The sequence below is a fragment of the Ursus americanus genome, chromosome 22 (assembly GCF_024610735.1).
Source record: "Ursus americanus isolate L20-20 chromosome 22, mUrsAme1.1.p, whole genome shotgun sequence".
NCBI lineage: Eukaryota > Metazoa > Chordata > Mammalia > Carnivora > Ursidae > Ursus > Ursus americanus.
Genome location: NC_142148.1, coordinates 25,369,657 through 25,386,559, shown reverse-complemented (window position 1 = coordinate 25,386,559; position 16,903 = coordinate 25,369,657). Strand labels below are relative to the sequence as shown.

The window sequence follows — 16,903 nt, the reverse complement described above, 5'->3', positions numbered from 1 at the left end:
CCAACCTTGTAAGCAGGCCTTTCCAAGAATAAGCCATCGGGCCTGCTCTGTTAACCTTTTTCTGCACAGGGAGAAAGAATGGTTCTTTTGTTTGTTTCCATTTTGCTCTTTTGGTTGATCAGTGTGTTGCTTGTTGTTGGAGACTGATTATCCGAGGGAAAAGTAAATTTCCCTCATCGTGGACATGTTCTGTCATGACCGTGAGCATGCTGTGGCTCTGGAGGAGACAGGAATGAGCGCAAAGGAGGTAGGGTTAAGGAAAAAAAGAGCTCCACGCCCACCAAACTCCTGTGTATTTTGAAAAGTCCTGATGTGGTGGAATTGCAAGATTTGGCTTTCCATAAGACAGACCGTAGTATCCTGAATGCACACACTCCAAAAGCTTTCTTTCTCTTTAGGCGAATTCACTCATGAGATGCAGGTCAGGATCCGACAGGAAATGGAGAAGGAAAAGAAGGTGGAACAGTGGAAAGAAAAGTTCTTTGAAGACTACTATGGACAGAAGTAAGGCCCTTGGTGCTGCGAGTCCTGGTCTGGGCTTTGGGGGGCAGAGAAGCAGATGCTGTGTGAGTCGTGCACGCCAGCATCCGGGGCGAGCACAGGTTGGCCGCGGTGGCTTACCCGGCTTGTTTAGCTTAACGCCATTCGTAGGAAAGCTAACATACATTTTCCTATGGGTAGTGGCATGTAGCTCAGATTTATTTTGTTCTGAGATATCTAACAGCTACAGTAAAATAGGCATGCTCTCTCTGCCCTGTAACTGATGGTGTGAGTTTGGTTTGCAGATTGGGTTTGACCAAAGAAGAGTCATTGCATCAGAATGTGGGCCATGAGGAGGCTGACATCAAGAGTGACTTGCGTGTCCCAGGAGAATCAGCACGGCCACAGCGTGGTCCAGCCACCCGGCAGCGAGATGGGCATTTCAAGAAACGCTCTCGGCCGGATCTCCGAACCAGAGCCAGAAGGAATCTGTACAAAAAGCAGGAGTCAGAACAAGCAGGGGTCGCTAAAGACACACAGTCTGTGGCACCAGACATCCCCCTCTACAAGGATGGGGAGGCCGAGAGCGACTCGGCAGAGGCAGGCAGCCCTCATCTGCCTGGCACGGCCTCTGTAGCACCCGACCCAGAGAGTGCCGAATTCCTGACCCAGCCTGTGGCTTCCCGGACGCAGACTGATCCAGGCGACCTGGCACGCGCCTCCGTGTCTCCAGACAGGATTCCCAGCTTGCCTCAGGAGACTGCAGATCAGGAACCCAAGGATCAGAAGAGGAAGTCCTTTGAGCAGGCGGCCTCCACATCCTTTCCCGAAAAGAAGCCCCGGCTTGAAGATCGTCAGTCCTTTCGTAACACAATTGAAAGTGTTCACGCCGAAAAGCCACAGCCCACCAAAGAGGAGCCCAAAGTCCCGCCCATCCGGGTAGGAGGCTGTTTGATTCCTGGCTGTCCTGGGGCCAGGTTCCCCTTGAGGGTCAGGAGATGTGCCGAGCCCCTTTGCGGAGACAGAAGGCTCCGGGCGCTTGTGTTAATTACGTGAGCGTGTAGAGCCCTGTACAAGAGAGCCATTCATGAGACTGACTTGATGGTCAGGGGATAAGGTTCTTTTCTTCCTCGCTGCTTTGTTCACTCTGTTGAAGTTCTGTCTGGAGGTCAGAATCCTTTGGGGTTTTTAAATCTTTTATTAGGTGGTGGTAGATTCTTTGCGCAGTGTCTCACACATCCCCCCAGAAATTAAATTTAGAAGCATGGTATACGACGGCCCTTGAGCGGAGTCGTCTCAGAATGGTGTGGTGTCACGGACAGCCATTTTACCGCCATTATTTCGTTTTTAAAGGAAATTATTTGATTCTCCCCCTAACCTACTAGAATCTTGGTTTAGCTGTACAGTTTCTAGGTCACATCACCCAGTCAATTAAAACTGTTTTCCACTTCTTCTCTTGCAGATTCAACTTTCACGTATCAAACCACCCTGGGTGGTTAAAGGTCAGCCCACTTACCAGATATGCCCCCGCATCATCCCCATCACGGAGTCCTCCTGCCGGGGCTGGACTGGTGCCAGGACCCTCGCAGACATTAAAGCCCGTGCTCTGCAAGTCCGAGGGGCGAGAGGCCACCACTGTCATCGAGAGGCGGCCACCACTGCCATCGGAGGGGGGGGTGGCCCGGGTGGAGGTGGCGGCGGGGCCACCGATGAGGGAGGTGGCAGAGGCGGCGGCAGTGGTGATGGTGGTGAGGCCTGTGGCCACCCTGAGCCCAGTGGAACCCCGGGCACCCCTGGAGAGTGTGCGTCAGATCTACAGCGAACACAACTACTGCCGCCTTGTCCTCTGAATGGGGAGCACATCCAGGCTGGGCCTGCCTTGTCCAGAGCCAGGAGAGAGGACCTGATTGCTCTCAGAAAGGAGGAGAGCTGCCCACGGCAGAGGGTTCCAGATGTCCTCACAAGTGGGCTGAAGGATACCTCTCAGCTCCCCATTGCTCCCACTGGGGACCAGCCATGCCAGGCTTTGCCCCCACTGTCCTCCCAAACCCCGGCCCCGGAGAGATTAGTTGAGCAGCCTGCGTTGCATCTGGATGTTAGAACTGAACATGAATCTCGTACCACCTCGTGGGAAAGTGATGGTGAGGATCGAGGACCCTGTCTTCCCCCAGAGAGTGGTCCTGTGCAGTCTCCAGTGGGGGATGTTGTATTGGAAGGAGGACCTGGCCAGGTTCTAGACCGAGACAGTAACCCCACCATGAAGGATCCTGTGAATGTGACTCCTCGTTCCGCCACTGAACTGCCATTGGCTGGTTGCCTGAAGGATAGACCGTGTGATGAGGAATTAGGACTTGGTGATTCATGCCCACCCACAAGGGAAAGTGCTACTAGACAAGAAGACTTGACAACTGAGGTCCTCGTTTCTGATGGTGCTGCTCTTTGGGTGCCTGGCCTACCAGAGGGTGAGACAGTGGGACGGCCTGGACCAGACTCCGGGAAACGCGTCCCATCTGTCGAGCCCCAGGCCGTGGGAGAGTGGGAGAAAGCTGCCCCCCTCATTCCTGCGTTACTTGGGGATTTGACAGCTGGGGAGGGGCTAGACCCCCCTAACCACTTCCCTTTGCTCTGGACAGTGCCATCTCAAGGGTGCGCTGATGACGGTGCTGGCAGTGACCGCAAACTGGTGGAAGGTGAAAAGTTGAAAATCAATGGAGACTCTGAAGCACTGAGTCCTCATGGCGAGTCCACAGACACGGCTTCTGACTTTGAAGGCCACCTGTCTGAGGACAGCAGCGAGGCTGACCCCAGTGAGGCCACCGTGGTGAAGAGAGCCTTGGTGGCGGACACAGATGAGAAACGCAGTTGGAACCACTCTGCCTCACTCTCCAAAGTGAATGCTGACCGGAGTCTGGTTACAAGGACAGACAGCATGGCTACTCCTCAAAGCTGGGTGTCTCGTGTATGTGCAGTCCCCCAAAAGATTCCAGATTCTCTGCTGCTGGCCAGCACTGAATACCAGCCGAGGCTCATGTCTTTGGGCAGGCCTGGGTCCTCAGTGGAGGCCACGAACCCACTCGTGATGCAGTTGCTGCAGGGCAGCTTGCCCCTAGAGAAGGTTCTTCCTCCAACCCAGGGCACCAGCAAACCTGAATCCCCACGACTCCCGCTTATGAAAGAGCAGAGCCTTGGCGGCTCCCTGGGAGTGGGATCTTTGCAGGATTCGGCAGAAAACAGTTGTGCGGTTGGCAAGAGCAGCCCCCGTTCTTTAAGAGCTTCAAAGGAGCCTCTTCTGCCTGAGAGCTGTGAAGCAAGCACTGGTCTTGCCAGGCTGGAGCCCACGCAGGCTCCTGGAGCACCCCAGAAGACTTCCAAGACAGTCCCAAGTCTAGACTCCCTCTATCCAGGGACAGAGCTGACGGCTCCCTCTGGGAAAGTGGAAGAAGTGGATTCCAAAGAGCGGTTCTCTCCTGCTAGTTTGGAAGATCAGAAGGAAGCCCGTGACATGTCCCAGGGCGGTAATTCAAATGCTGCCCCAGGCAGAAGTCTAGGAAATCTCACTACCTCGAGAGCCCCTTGTTTCTCATCTCCACACGCAGTCTCCTTGGATCCCAATCAGACAGGTCGGGCCCTGGGTAATCAGAACAGTGCTGGAGGCCAAGGGAAGAAGCTCTTTGGCCCCAGGAATGAGGCTGCAGCCCTTCAGTGCCCCAGACCCGTGGAGCCAATGCCACTACCGGCCGATGCCCCTCCCGGTTTTCCCAGTCGGAAGTTGGGGCCAAGCAAAAACTCTGTGTCCGGTGGGGTACAGACCGCTAGAGAGGACTGGGCTCCAAAGCCACCACCTGGATCTGTTGGCGGCGGCAAGAATGAGAAGATTTTTGGGGGCGGTCCTCTCAAGGCAAATGCCGAGAACAGAAATGCCACTGGGCCTGGTCCTCGGGAGCCAGTGGATCACTTGCAAGGGATGCCCTTTGTCCTTGACCTGCCCTTCTGGAAATTGCCCCGAGAGCCTGGGAAAGGGCCTGGTCAGCCTCTGGAGCCTTCCTCCATCCCCTCCCAACTCAATATCAAACAGGCATTTTATGGGAAGCTTTCCAAACTCCAGCTAAGTTCCACCAGCTTTAATTATTCCTCCAACTCCCCCTCCTTTCCCAAAGGCCTTGCTGGAAGTGTAGTGCAGCTGAGCCACAGAGCAAACTTTGGTGCGAGCCACAGCGCGTCCCTTTCCTTGCAGATGTTCACCGACAGCAGCACGGTGGAAAGCATCTCGCTCCAGTGTGCGTGCAGCCTGAAAGCCATGATCATGTGTCAAGGCTGTGGTGCGTTCTGTCACGATGACTGTATTGGACCCTCGAAACTCTGTGTATTGTGCCTTGTGGTGAGATAATAAATTATGGCCATGGGAAAAGTTGTATATTTAGTGTGCGTATTTTGATAATGATTGATCCTACATCTGTATACAGAATATCATTGATATAATAGACTCTGTTTCTCCAGGCAAGAACACTCTGGCCCCTCCCTAAAATTTATAGTGCTAAAGCCCCTCTGTCAACTTATCAGCCCTTCCGGTCCTGCTGGAAGGGTTTCCTGCCGGGCAACTCATTGGGCTGCCCAGGGCCGGCTGGCCAGCTTGAGCTCTCATGCAGACAGAGCCTGGTGTGGCGTGGGGAGCCTGCCTTGACACCCAGAGGGACTTGAAACTGAAGAAAGAAGGTTGTGTTCCCCATCAAGGGAACTAACCTGCCCGAACTGAGTAGGCATGTCAGTCTTCCACTGCCCCCTCCCTGCCATCTTCCCTTCTGCTACTCCCTCTGGGGGAAGCCGATGGCTGGGGAAGCCAGCACAGGGTTAAAGTAACTCCCAGCAGTGCCCACCAGGGGGCCCAAGCACCTGTTGACCTCAGGGTCACAGTTCAGTCATTTGCCAGTTGACAGGAGCCAGTTTGACCTTTGGTTCTGTTGCTGAAGCAAATTTAGGACTTTTCCTGTCTCGGTGCAATGCACTGTCCCGCAGGACCATGGGGCTGGGCATTGGCTTGTCTTTCCTCTTAAAATGCCATCTGTAGACCTTGTGAGTCAGATGTCCAGAAGTTTGGCAGGTGAATTCCTCTGCTTGACACCCTCCCTGTCACTTTGGACTCAATGGGAGTGGGCATCTCCACGCACCTGTGTATGTGAAAGTCATTTTACATTTCAAAGCAGTGTGTGTTTCTTATTTTTATATTTTTAACTCTTTATCCTTGGATGTATAAAGTGAACTTTTTGGCTTCTGTAAGTATGCTCTATGCACCTCTAATGTTTTATCATGTATTTATATGTTGTACACAGTACTGGCCGATTCTGTAAATGGATGTATTGTACAGAGAACACGAGTGTCTCTCCCTTACTATCCGTCTCCGGCGTCATCGCATTAAAGTGGTGTGCTTCTCTCCACCGGTGTCAGAGCCGCCACGTGCTGTGCTGCCCGACAGGATGGTGGAGCGACTGACTTGTGATCTGCCAGCATGGCCCAGTGCCCTGTCCTGGTCACCCGGTGGACCCTCCGTGGCCTGCAGAGCCACGGCCAGCCCGCCCGCGCTCTGCCGAGCAGACGTGTCTCTCGCCCCTCACGTCTCCTCTCTTCCGACCTTCCACTGGCCGCTCACTACCATACATGACAAATCGCCGCCACCAGTGTTAAGTGCCCTGGAGTCAAGGGTGAGTGCCCTGGGCAGCCCCAAGCAGGCTTTCCAGATCGGGCTCCAGGGTTCCCACCTTCAGCAGTACCTGGGACCATCTGATGTACTTTTGACAGCAGGTTGGGGAAGAAACAGCCACGCCTGTTGCCCGCCTCTCTCCCCACACACCTCCAGCACGTAGACGTCTCCGTAGTTGTCTTCCCTCGCCTTGCTTCCTGCCTTATTTCTTACACCTCGACTCTTTGCAGAGTTGAGAGCCCTCCTTTTTGACTTTGGTCTCCCTGTGTGAGTGCTTCTGTGTGAAGTAGAAAATTGGTGTGACCTCAGCAAGTCTCGTTTCACCTGAAAGACCTCTCCCCCACCCCCATTTCATCCACTGTGGCATTTTTGTCATCGGAAGCATGGGTGAGAAGGTGGCAGTCACGTGGTGATGTCAATGCAGTATTGGCCAAGTCCGAGTTGTCAACTTGCAGAGTCTGTTTACCAAAGACAGGGAGCAGAGGCCCGGGTGTGTGTGATCCTCTTCTGCCGTGACCTTTGGTGGCCTCTAGGCTACAGGTGGAAACTGGTCTGGTCCGTGGGACTGTCCAGGGAAAGCTCTGCCCTTGTATGTCTCTTGTGGTTTTGGAAAAATAAACCTGTACAGCCTGCGCTTGTGGTCTCCGTCGTCTTGTGTGGCCGCCCCGCTGGGCTGGGAAGGAAGGCCAGCAGTACAGAAGCCAGCTCGCTTCACCTTGGTTCCAGAGCCCGTGTTCTCGGCCTGGGAGCTCTTCTTCTGTGAGGTTAGTGCTGAAGGCCCGACTTGCCACTTTTGGTGGCCTTTAGACCCTGGGCATGGCGAGCAGACCCCTAGACTAGGAGCAGAAATCTCATGAGAGCGGTGAGGGTGCCTATCGCAGCTGGCCCACGGAGACACACTGCCCAAGAGATTCCTGATGGCTGGTGATCCGTGGGGGTGGTGACCAGTCCCGACCTTGAGGAGCCTGTCAACACAAGTGCCTCTCTGCACAGCAGGCAGCTGGGAGGGGCCAGATACTTGCGTGGTGGGCCTGAGGGTGACAGGCTGCAGTCCCCAGACCTACCTGGAGTACTTATGTGCGTGATTCTGGGCTTAGCAGAAACTACCCTAGTGTAGAAATAAGCCAGAACTAAAACAAAAAGCCCGCGGGAAGTACAGCTGAATGAGAACACGGGTGTGTGCGCTCGGCCCCTGTGAGCTGGTGAGAGGCTCTCTGCGGTGCAGTAGCTTCTGGGGCCCGGAAGTGCCGCTGGAGAAGCGGCTTCGGTGGCTCTGCGGTGACTGGGCAGCCTCCTAGTGGCGACGCTGTGCGTGTACTGGTGCCGTTGTGGCACAGCCCCTGCCAGCTTGTCCTCGGGAGCTGAGAATGCGTTAGGATCCAGGGCTGGGAGCTCATCAGGGAGGCAGCAAGCTGCCGTGGGGTGCGGTGGGGTTTGCGGGCAGGCCCTGTGGCCCCGGCCATTCAGCTCCCCGCCCGCGCTCTCGTCCCTGGATGGGGACAGTACTTCCTAGTTCGCAGACTCGTCCGGCGGTGAAGGCGCTCCAGACCGAGCTCGCATCCGGTCAGGGCAGTGGCTGCCTGGCTCGGAGTGCAAGTCTGTGTGGCTCCTGCCACCTGCCTGCCCCTTGGCCCAGACGATGGCTGTGGGGAGTGGGCCATGTGCGCTGAGCGGTGGCGCGGCCTCTCACCAGACATCTGGCGCTCGGCCTCACGCTACAGTTGTCGCGTCCTAAGTTTAGAGACTGAGTCCTGGCAGGGGAGACCGTTTCACTCATGATCTAACGGACGAGGAAACCCTACTAACGTGCAGAATATGGAGAGGACGTTGTTTTATTGGCCTGCTGAGCATCATGACGCTTTTAGGTCCATCCTGCTCTTGAGTCCGATCCTGCTTGAGAGGGCTGCGTGGGGGTGCGTGCGCTCGATAGAGGAGCCTGCTTGTGATAGGGGCCTCGGGGGACCAGGGCGCTGCCCCGCTTGCCTCCCGAGGGGAGGTGGCGCAGGCTGTGTTGTGCTTCTGTGCGGCCCCGTCTACATTGATGGGGAGAGTGCACTTTGTGACCTTAGAGACCAAGACCTGAAACCAAATGTTGACAGTGCTCCCGCGCTTCCTCTTGTCTCCATGCATCAGTCTGAAAACCCAGACTAACTACCAAAAGATGTAGACAAAAGCCCTATAAGGAAAATCAAAGCGACAAAGAGACCGCTCTCTGTGCAGTGGCTCTTAACCTTTCTGGGAACACAGACTCCTTGGAGAGCCCGACGGAAGCTCCGGACCTCCTCTCCCAGGAATGCACTTCACGGGAAGTCGTGCGAACTATTTCAGAAGGCTCATCTGTTCCTTAGGCAGCTGGGACCCCTCATTTCAGAGCCCCCTGACTGGTAATAAACCTAATAAAATCTGGGTTTATATAAAGATCGAGGAGGGAGCGAGGACTTTACAAAGGATTCTTAGGTTTCTGGTAAACTGGGCTTCCCTAGTGCATCATAATTTTATTTTTTTTAATTTAAATTCAGTTAATTAACATATAGTGTATTAGTTTCAGAGGCAGAGTTAGTGATTCATCAGCTGCATAAAACACCCAGTGCTCATTACATCACGTGGGCTCCGTAATGCCCGTCACCCAGGTACCCCATCCCACCACCCCCCTCCCCTCCAGCAACCCTGTTTCCTAGAGTTAAGAGTTTCTTATGGTTTGTCTCCCTCTCTGATTTGGTCTTATTTTTCCCTCCCTTCCCCTATGCTCCTCTGTTTTGTTTCTTAAATTCCACATGAGTGAGCTCATAGAATTGTCTTTCTCTGATTGATTTATTTCGCTCAGCGTGTTCTCCCCTTCTCCTCCCTGAGTAAAGGGAGGTTTGCCTGTTTGGTCACTGAGTCAATTTTAGGTCACTGTTCTGTGGGGGCATTCCTATTTGATGTCGTCCTGTACGCTGTTGACAACAGTGGCCCTGGGGCCCCATGTAAAGAAGCCAGGCGGGGATCAAGCAACGCTTCTCCGTCCTTGAGCGATGTCTCCTCCTCCTCTTCGACCCCGGGCCTTCGTCCTGCGGAGCGGCAGCGCTTGGTCTGCAGGTAAGTGCTCTCCTGGCGGTGTGCGCAGCGCGGTGGGGCTGGGCTCCGGATGCCTTGGCCCAGGTTGTGGAGTGTCGTGGTCCCTCGGTGATTCTCAGCAGTGGTAGTTCCGGTTAGGACGGCGTCTCATGGTGTCGTGGAGGCGTTGCTGCCCTTGGTCCCTACGTTGTGTGAAGAGAGGTACATCGCTGCTGTCTTTGGCTTTTATAGTCCCTGCGATCTTATGAACCTTGGCCCCATGCTGGGTTCCCTGGGCGTGGTGGCTGCAAACTATCGCCCCTGTCTTTTTATCTATTTCCTATATTTGGGTATTGTACAGAATTTCAGTTTTAAAAAGATTCTTTTGCCATTACAAAAAATGTTTAAAAAACTGCCATGTAATGTGTGTGTGTATATCTGTACACAGACACAAACAATTTTAACAGTAAAACTAACATTTATGCTTGTAACTCGCAGAATTGTTTTTAAACTCATGATGGGTTTGCCCCCAGCCATATTCCTGTAAGTTTTCCTCAAGGTTTAGCTAAATGCTGTATGTAGGATGAGAAAAAGTCTGTGCACAAGTCAACAGCCCTTTTCCCTCAAGCTGGGCTCGGGAGTTTTGGGTCCAATGGAACATCAAGTGCTGAAGGTTCAGGACCTGTCTTCCAAGCCACCACTGAGGGGCCGGTGTGTGTGAGCCTGCTTTCAGTGGGGCCAGGGGAGCAGGGAGGGCGTGTGTCTGCGGGGGGACCACTGTGCACCCCCGGGAAGGTGCGGCCTGCGCCTGCCACCCAACGAGTGCCAGTGAAGGTTCGTTTCCTTCTCTCTAATGGGCTAGGTGTCGAAAGAAATGACAGGCTTATTCGTTTGAGGAAAGTGGACCAAGGTCTTTCCGTGGGGGGCTCGTGCGCCGGCCGGGAAAGGCGGTCTGTTTACTAGCAGAACAGTGGATTGGCGCCGCCCAGATAGATTTGCGGGGACGAGAGATAGCTGGCGGGGCTGCTGAGAGGACACGGTGGGAATGAAGCAGCCGGTTTGTTATTCAGTGTTTATTAAGTAGATTCAGTCTTATATATGATATACAGATTCAAAAAAAAAGGATTCCACATACTTATGAAATCAGTGCATTTAGCAAGTAATACCATGGAGATAACAGCTCGATTAACAGCTCATTGGTCTTTTGTTAAGTGAGGGAGAGGGACTTGGCCTGTGCTAGTCATTCCACAAACAAAACAGAATTTAGTTGCATCACATAGAGAAGACACATTCTAAGAATTAAAATATTAAGCCACATTTACTGGAAAAAACTCACTATATAGAACACAAATCATTTTTATAGAGCATTGAGGAGGAAGTCCTCACCTGCTTAGAAGAGCCACGTTAAGTTGCATAGGTGCGTATCTGTAAAAATATAATTTAGAGGTGTAGCCATTGATTAATAAAGAGTCACCTTTAAAAGTTGGTGCCACCCACGGGTTGTCTCAAGTGCCATATGCTTCCTGTCTGGAGCCCCTGCCCTTCTGCAGAGGTGAGGCCTCCGGCACGAGCTGCCTCCAGCGGAGCCCTGAAGGAATGCTCGTACCCTCCGCACTGGGACGTCCTGAAACCCCATCTCTGATAGGGAATTTGCGCTCTCCCAGAACGGGTCTACATGATACCAGAGGACTGACAACCTCTTGGGTTGTCCGTAAATCCTGGGTGGCTTGACCCTGAAGGTCCTACGAGTCATCTTGACCTCCCCACTGCCAGGCTGCTGGGAGACTTCCACCGCCCCACAGCTCTGCCGCGAAGTCCCGCTCGCACGCTCCGCGAGTCCCTGCACGTGCCCGCCCCCGGCTGCTGGGGTCTCTGCTCTGCCCCCTGCTCCGAATGGACCACGCCAGTGGCATAGGGGCCATCTGCCACACGGAGATTTTTCTGAGCTTAGAAAAGTATTTTTCAGCAAATCTTGAGTTCTATGTGGTGTAGGGTTCTCGTTTTTGTTTTTAGGTGGAAACACAGGTAAAAAGAGAGGTTTTTGTTTTGTGGCTTTGCTAAGCAGGTGAGCTTAGTGAGGGGCACCTTCCTCCTCAAGAGCGAGTCTTGCAGAACACACAGGGACTGGGGCGTCTGTACATGTAAACAGTACACTTTCACTGAGTCCAAAATTAGGAGCAAAAATACAAAGGTTCACATTGGTCTTAGGTAGATACAGGCGAAAAAGGATTGAGCTGTTTAGCTCAGAAACAACAAAAACAAAGTTTCTAAAGCACCACTAAATTATATAAAAATCAGACCATGGACGGATTGAAACTGGTATTCTGGTGAAATACTTTACTATCTTGTAAAAAGTTTTACAAAAAATTACAAATTAAAAGTATCAACCCTCTGAGTTCAAAGCAGCATTTTGAAAATGAACTGGTAGTTAATCCTGTAACCACCCCTGGAGTCGTTACGTGGCCCTTAGGAATAGGGACGGCCGGGTTCCACCTGTTTGAAATCCTTGAAAACCCTGCTAGTCCCCTCCTGTCCCCCTCCCCCTCAACGCTGTCCTTGGGTATAAACTGTACTGGAGGTGGCGGTAAAATGAATTGCAGATGGGTCACACCATTGCTGGCCTACTAGGTGTCTACCATGAAGACCAAATTCCCATTTCTCCTGATTCGGCCCTTCTGCTGGAATCAGCTCCCTGCAAAGACTCTGGGATTGGCGTATTCTCCTCGTGAGTTACCTTTTAGCTTAGGATCCCCGTGACGAATTTGTGCCCTGAGGCCCTCCGTGGGAATTGTAAATGGCCGGGGCAGGGCGTGGAAGCTCCCTTTGGGAGAAGGCAGCCCCTGGGGCGAGGGCGTGGGTGGGACAGCAGCGAGCTAGGCCCCGCAGAACCAGCTCTTCGGTGCTCGCCAGGTCAGGAGGAGTGGGGAGGGGTCGAAGCTGCGTCTTTGAAAACAAAAGTAAAACAGCACAAGTTCCCTGACTGCACTAGCGAATGGAGTCCTGTTTCCACACGGGGACTTGCTCCTGCTCCTGCCGTCGCCGGGGCTTCAGGTGTAGCCTCCCAGAGAAGGAGCCCACCCGGTGGCCGGGTCACCGTGGCAGAATGCACTGTCCCGGGGGGCCGCGTGGCCTTCCCGTCACACCAGCGCGCTAAGGCAGGCTGGGGTGGTCAGCCTGGGAGGGCGGCACTAGCCCTAACCCCTCGCGTGGGGTGGTGGCGGCAGCCCCTCCAGCCCTCCTCTCTCCGGTCTGGGAGGAAAGCACTGCCTCCGGGCCTGGCTTGGGGCCTGTCTCCGGGACAGGGAACGACAAGTTAGCAGTTGGTATCAAGACTTCTAAGGCGGCGATTGTCTCTGCCAGTTTTTAACATTAAGATTCTCACAAATTGCCTGGGGTAACATTTTGCAAAAGACCTACTGATTACTTTGTAGTATTGTTCACACACAAAAATAAATATTTACACAAATTGAAACGTCGGTCCGGGAGTAGCACTGAGCAGGTGGGGGCTGGACGTGTGGATGGCTGGGGTGGGGGAACAGGCCTTGGGCACTGGAGCTTGTGCTGTGCTAAGGGGGAGTCTCGGGTGTCCTGGCCCTGACCAGAGGCCTGGAGATTGGTCAGATGGAAGGCAGAGGTGGTGTGGCTGGGTGGGGTGTTGGAGGCCACTTGAGAGAGGAAAGACCACCCCCAACTACGAGGGGCTGGAAGTAAGCACGGGGTGGGGCACCCTACCTTTCGGAGCTCTGGCTCCAAGGCCCACAGCTTGGGCGTGGGTGCCAGGCAGGGTGGGGCATCGTGCAGGAGCCCCTTCCTGGCCCTCCCGAGGGTGGTCCGCCATAGTGCCGGGAGGCAGGTAGATGCAGAAAGCTGGTTTGGGAAGGGGTACCTGCTCTGGGGTCGAGTGGCTGTGGCCGTCCTAGGGTCCACGTGGCCCTGACTCCCCTGGGGCCTCTTTGCTCTGAGGGAGGAAAGGCAACAGAGGGCTTCTGCCAGCTCTGGGCAGGGGCGGGCAGCAGAGAGCTGCTGTCATGGCTACGGAGTGTTGCATGGAGAGGCCCTGTGGGCCTTCTGAGGTCTGGGTGAGTCCCTGGTTTTAGCAGCACTGGTAGGTATTGCACTGAGCAAGAGGAAGTGCCTACTGGGGAGGAAGGAAACCAGGCCAGCCTTTTCTTTTTGCCCTTTTTCACACTCCAGGGATTATAGGTTTCTTCCAGGACTGGCCCCTCCAGATGGGCAGGTCCTAGGAGAACCCAAGTGGCTTCTCCACTTCTGTTGATGGTCCCTTTACTCCAACCACGGGGGCAGAGGAGAGGACAGGAGCTGCAGTCCAACCAGGGGCTCGCAGCTGCTTTTCCTATTTGGTGGCTGCCTGACAGCTGGGGGCCTACCCTGAAGAAACAGGCCCTTCCCAGTAGGTGTCTGAGGGCCCTGGGCCTGTGCGGAGAAGTATTCAGACCTGGCCCCCTGGGGGCAGGTGAGGGCAAGGGCCCTGCTGACCAGCTGCTGTTCCCCCCGCACTCTGTCCTGTTAAGCAGCCAGGAGGGCTGGGGCCAGGGGGCTGCTAGCTGCTGCTTAGGAGGGTCACAGCCCTCTCTGGGCTCCAGCTGCTGGCCACCCCTCTGGACTTACCTCCCAGGCAGACACCTTGTGTGGGGGAGTCGGGAGACAGCCGTTCAGAACGGGCTCGGGGCACATCCTGGAAAAAGCCCACGCTGGAGTGTGAGGTAGAATACAGGTGACCATGTGACTGGGGCTTCTGTGGAATGGGGGTGGGGGAGCCATTTCTGTTTGTCTTTGCTTTGCATTGGGTGTGGGTGAGGTCCTCCGGCTTGGCGGTGCTGGGCGCGCGGAAGGCCAGCCAGCCCGGCACCCGCCCCTCTGCACCCCGCCCTGCCGGCCCCCAGCCCGCGCCAGTGTAGTGATATGGAATGTTAGGTCACAGGGATACAGCCTTCTGATCAGACAGACACAGACTGGCAATCTGTACAAACACAAAAGAATCCATTTTCAGAAAAATAAATTACTAAGGGGAGAGGAAGAAAGGGTCCACTTTGTTTTTCTCAATAAATATGCAATTCTGCTCACCTAAGACTTGAAAGGTAATTATCTGGGGGTGGGATTCTAACATCAGGGTCCACGAAGATGATTCTAAATAGAGCTGCGTCCCCAGCGCCTTGTCAGGGGAACCCCAGCCCTTCCAAAGCTGCCCCATTGGCCTCTTCCAAGCAGGTCAGAGCACCCGTGTGGTGAGATTCCAAAAAAAAAGTGTCCTTGTGCCCAAAGTCGCAGGTGCTTGGCGTGTGGCTAGAAACAGCTCTTTTGGATCCCACCTCTTTCAAAAAACAAAATGTACCAAGTGGCGAGGCAGGAAGCCGGGCCGGGACAGCCTCCTTCTCTAGGGTAGCGCACTCCGGGTGCCGCGGGGTCAGTTCTGCTGTAAAATGAGGTTTTCCAGTTCGTCCGCGGAGCGCAGCAGGAAGGCGGCAGACTCTCGGTAGCCGGCGATGAGCTGCCGCACCGCACTGATCTCCGTGGGGCTGAGCTGCGCGGCGGGCATGGTCCTGCTGGTGCTGTTGCTGGAGGGCGTGGGCGTGGGCGTGCTGGAGGCCGTGGCGGCCCCGCCTTTCATGCTGAGGTCGGTGGGCCCTGTGGGGGGAGAGCGCAGTGAGGAGGGGAGCCGGCACCTCGCGTGGCATCTGGGAGGTGCCGTCACTGTGCGTCGTCTTGGGGGCCTGCTGGGGCTCAGGCGCTCGGGCCTCTCGACAGTTGAACCCTAGTGCCTAGAAGGGGGCCTGTACCAGCAGATGAGACGTGGGGTTCTCTGTTAACCCTCAGGGCGATCCTGCAAGGAAGGGGACCTTATCGTCCACAGGTGGAAGCTGGGGAGGCCCGGAGGTCGGAGGGTTGCCCCGGGTCACGTGGTGAACGTGGCAAACGCGCGGGCTTCTGCCTTCCCTGGGGCAAGCGCTCGGCCTCGAGCTCCCTGGCCCTGCTCATACGTCTGCAGCTTTCTGCGGCCCCTCCGGTAGACCGCGCTCCCCTGACAGGCGCACATCCCAGCTCTGGTCGCCAGGTAAGCAGGAGGCCTCAGGACTGTCCTCACTGTGGAAAAGCAGAGCCTCGCAGGGGAGCTGGCGGCAGCCGAGCGGAAGTGCGGGCCTGACCGCGTGAGCAAGGCCACCGGCATCCGCCTGTGCCGTACAGACGGCCGCGTGCCGGCTGTCCCCGGACGGGGTGGCTGTCCAGGGAGCGGGTATTCAAGACGCCGCAGGTAAGCAGGCACCTTACACCCTGAGGCACGCGTGTGTGGAAAGGCCTAGAGTCCAGAGTGGAGCCACAGAAGACCAGGAAAAGAAACACCGTTGTGTGTGCTCAAAGGAAGGGCTTCTGTCCGGGTGGAGGAGAAAGGCCAAGTGCCCTGCCTGGCTGTGGGAGAGGCTGCGGCTAGCCCAGCCGGAGGGTGACGGCGCCCTGCAGGGGACGGGCTGGGAGCACCAGGTTGGAGGAAGGTGCTGTGGGTGCTAAGCCTGTTTCTGATGAACCACGGCACCCTGGAATTCCCCCCCAGCCCCTCTGAGGAGATCCTCCGTGGCTGAGTGAGGGGAAGGTTAATGTGCCGGGGCAGGTGTGAGGGGCCAGGGTGGACAGGACCCAGGGGCGCTATCTGGAGAAGCCCCCTCCGCCCTCAGAACGGCGGCAGCAAAGAAGGAGCCTGAAGTCTTCCGAAACATTCTAGGGGCATGTGTGGTGGGGGACCGCCCAGCTCTGTCTCCTCTTTGCCTTTCCCCAGCTGCTCCATGGGTGCATGGCCGGCTTGGGAATCAGGCTCGCCTGAATTCGAGGCCTGCTCTGCCACGCCGCAGGCAACTGTAGGAACGCTGGAGGCTGCGGGGGGCTGAGCCAGGCCCACGGGGAACAGCCTTCCGGACAGGTTTTGGGGCTTTCTGAATGGGCTCCCAGGAGAGACGGAGGCTCCTGGAATTAGAAACATTCTTTCAAGGTGTGGAGCCAGAACACAGCCAAAGAAGAGCGTATCTGGGGGTGTGGGAGCAGGAGCGTCCTCGGGGAGGCCGTCTCCCTGCGCCTGCCCGCCGCCCAGTCCCGCCTCGCGCTGGGCTGTCTTACCCTGGCGGGCAGGCGCAGGGAGGCTGTCGATGCTTGTCAGCCGTCTCCCCACGACCCCGTGGCCAGCACCCCCATTACTGCATCTACAGGGCCGCTACAGGGGCACTCTCTGCCGCTACAGAGAGAGATGGACAAGCTGTGGTCACTGGGGGCCTCTAGACTGGAAGGAGCACGCCGGGGCAAACTGGAAACGACTGCCGTTAAATGCAGCTGCTGCGGCCCCGAACGGGGAAGGAGGCTGGAGTCTGAGCCAGGCCCATCTGTCACCGGGGCTGTTTCCTCTCTAACCAGAGCACGTGGACGTCAAAGAGGAAGCCTTGGAAACGGCTTGCTAAGGGATGTCCTTGGAGTTGAGAGTCAAGGGAGCAGCTAAGTCTGTTAACATGAAACGCAGGAGGAAGGAGCCGGGCTGTGACTTGGCTGGAAACAGCAGCCACCCCCTCTTAGTGGCCAAAGGGCTACGGGGACAGGCTAGGAGCAGGGGTGCCTCTGCTGACTCCTGGATGCTGCAGGGGCTGACCCCGGGTTGGGGGGAGGAGTGGCTCCCCGACAGCAGAGGAAGGCTGG

General features: G+C 55.7%; 2 protein-coding genes across 10 annotated transcripts in view; one reads left to right on the top strand and one right to left on the bottom strand.

Annotated features, from left to right (window-relative positions):
• The window catches only part of ASXL1 (ASXL transcriptional regulator 1), a 76,012-nt gene extending 69,204 nt beyond the window's left edge, over positions 1-6,808 (top strand). For all 5 annotated transcript variants that reach the window (XM_087853672.1, XM_087853671.1, XM_087853670.1 and 2 more), the window contains 3 exons: positions 399-504; positions 786-1,419; positions 1,943-6,808. In XM_087853672.1, coding sequence (XP_087709798.1) covers positions 399-504; positions 786-1,419; positions 1,943-4,867 — 3,665 coding nt within the window. In that variant the 3' untranslated portion in view covers positions 4,868-6,808. The remainder of the gene's footprint in view (positions 1-398; positions 505-785; positions 1,420-1,942) is intronic.
• Positions 6,809-10,264: 3,456 nt separating this feature from the next.
• NOL4L (nucleolar protein 4 like) overlaps positions 10,265-16,903 on the bottom strand; it is a 128,340-nt gene continuing 121,701 nt past the window's right edge. For all 5 annotated transcript variants that reach the window (XM_045806961.2, XM_087853673.1, XM_087853675.1 and 2 more), the window contains one exon: positions 10,265-14,857. In XM_045806961.2, the coding sequence (XP_045662917.2) occupies positions 14,637-14,857 (221 nt within the window). In that variant the 3' untranslated portion in view covers positions 10,265-14,636. The remainder of the gene's footprint in view (positions 14,858-16,903) is intronic.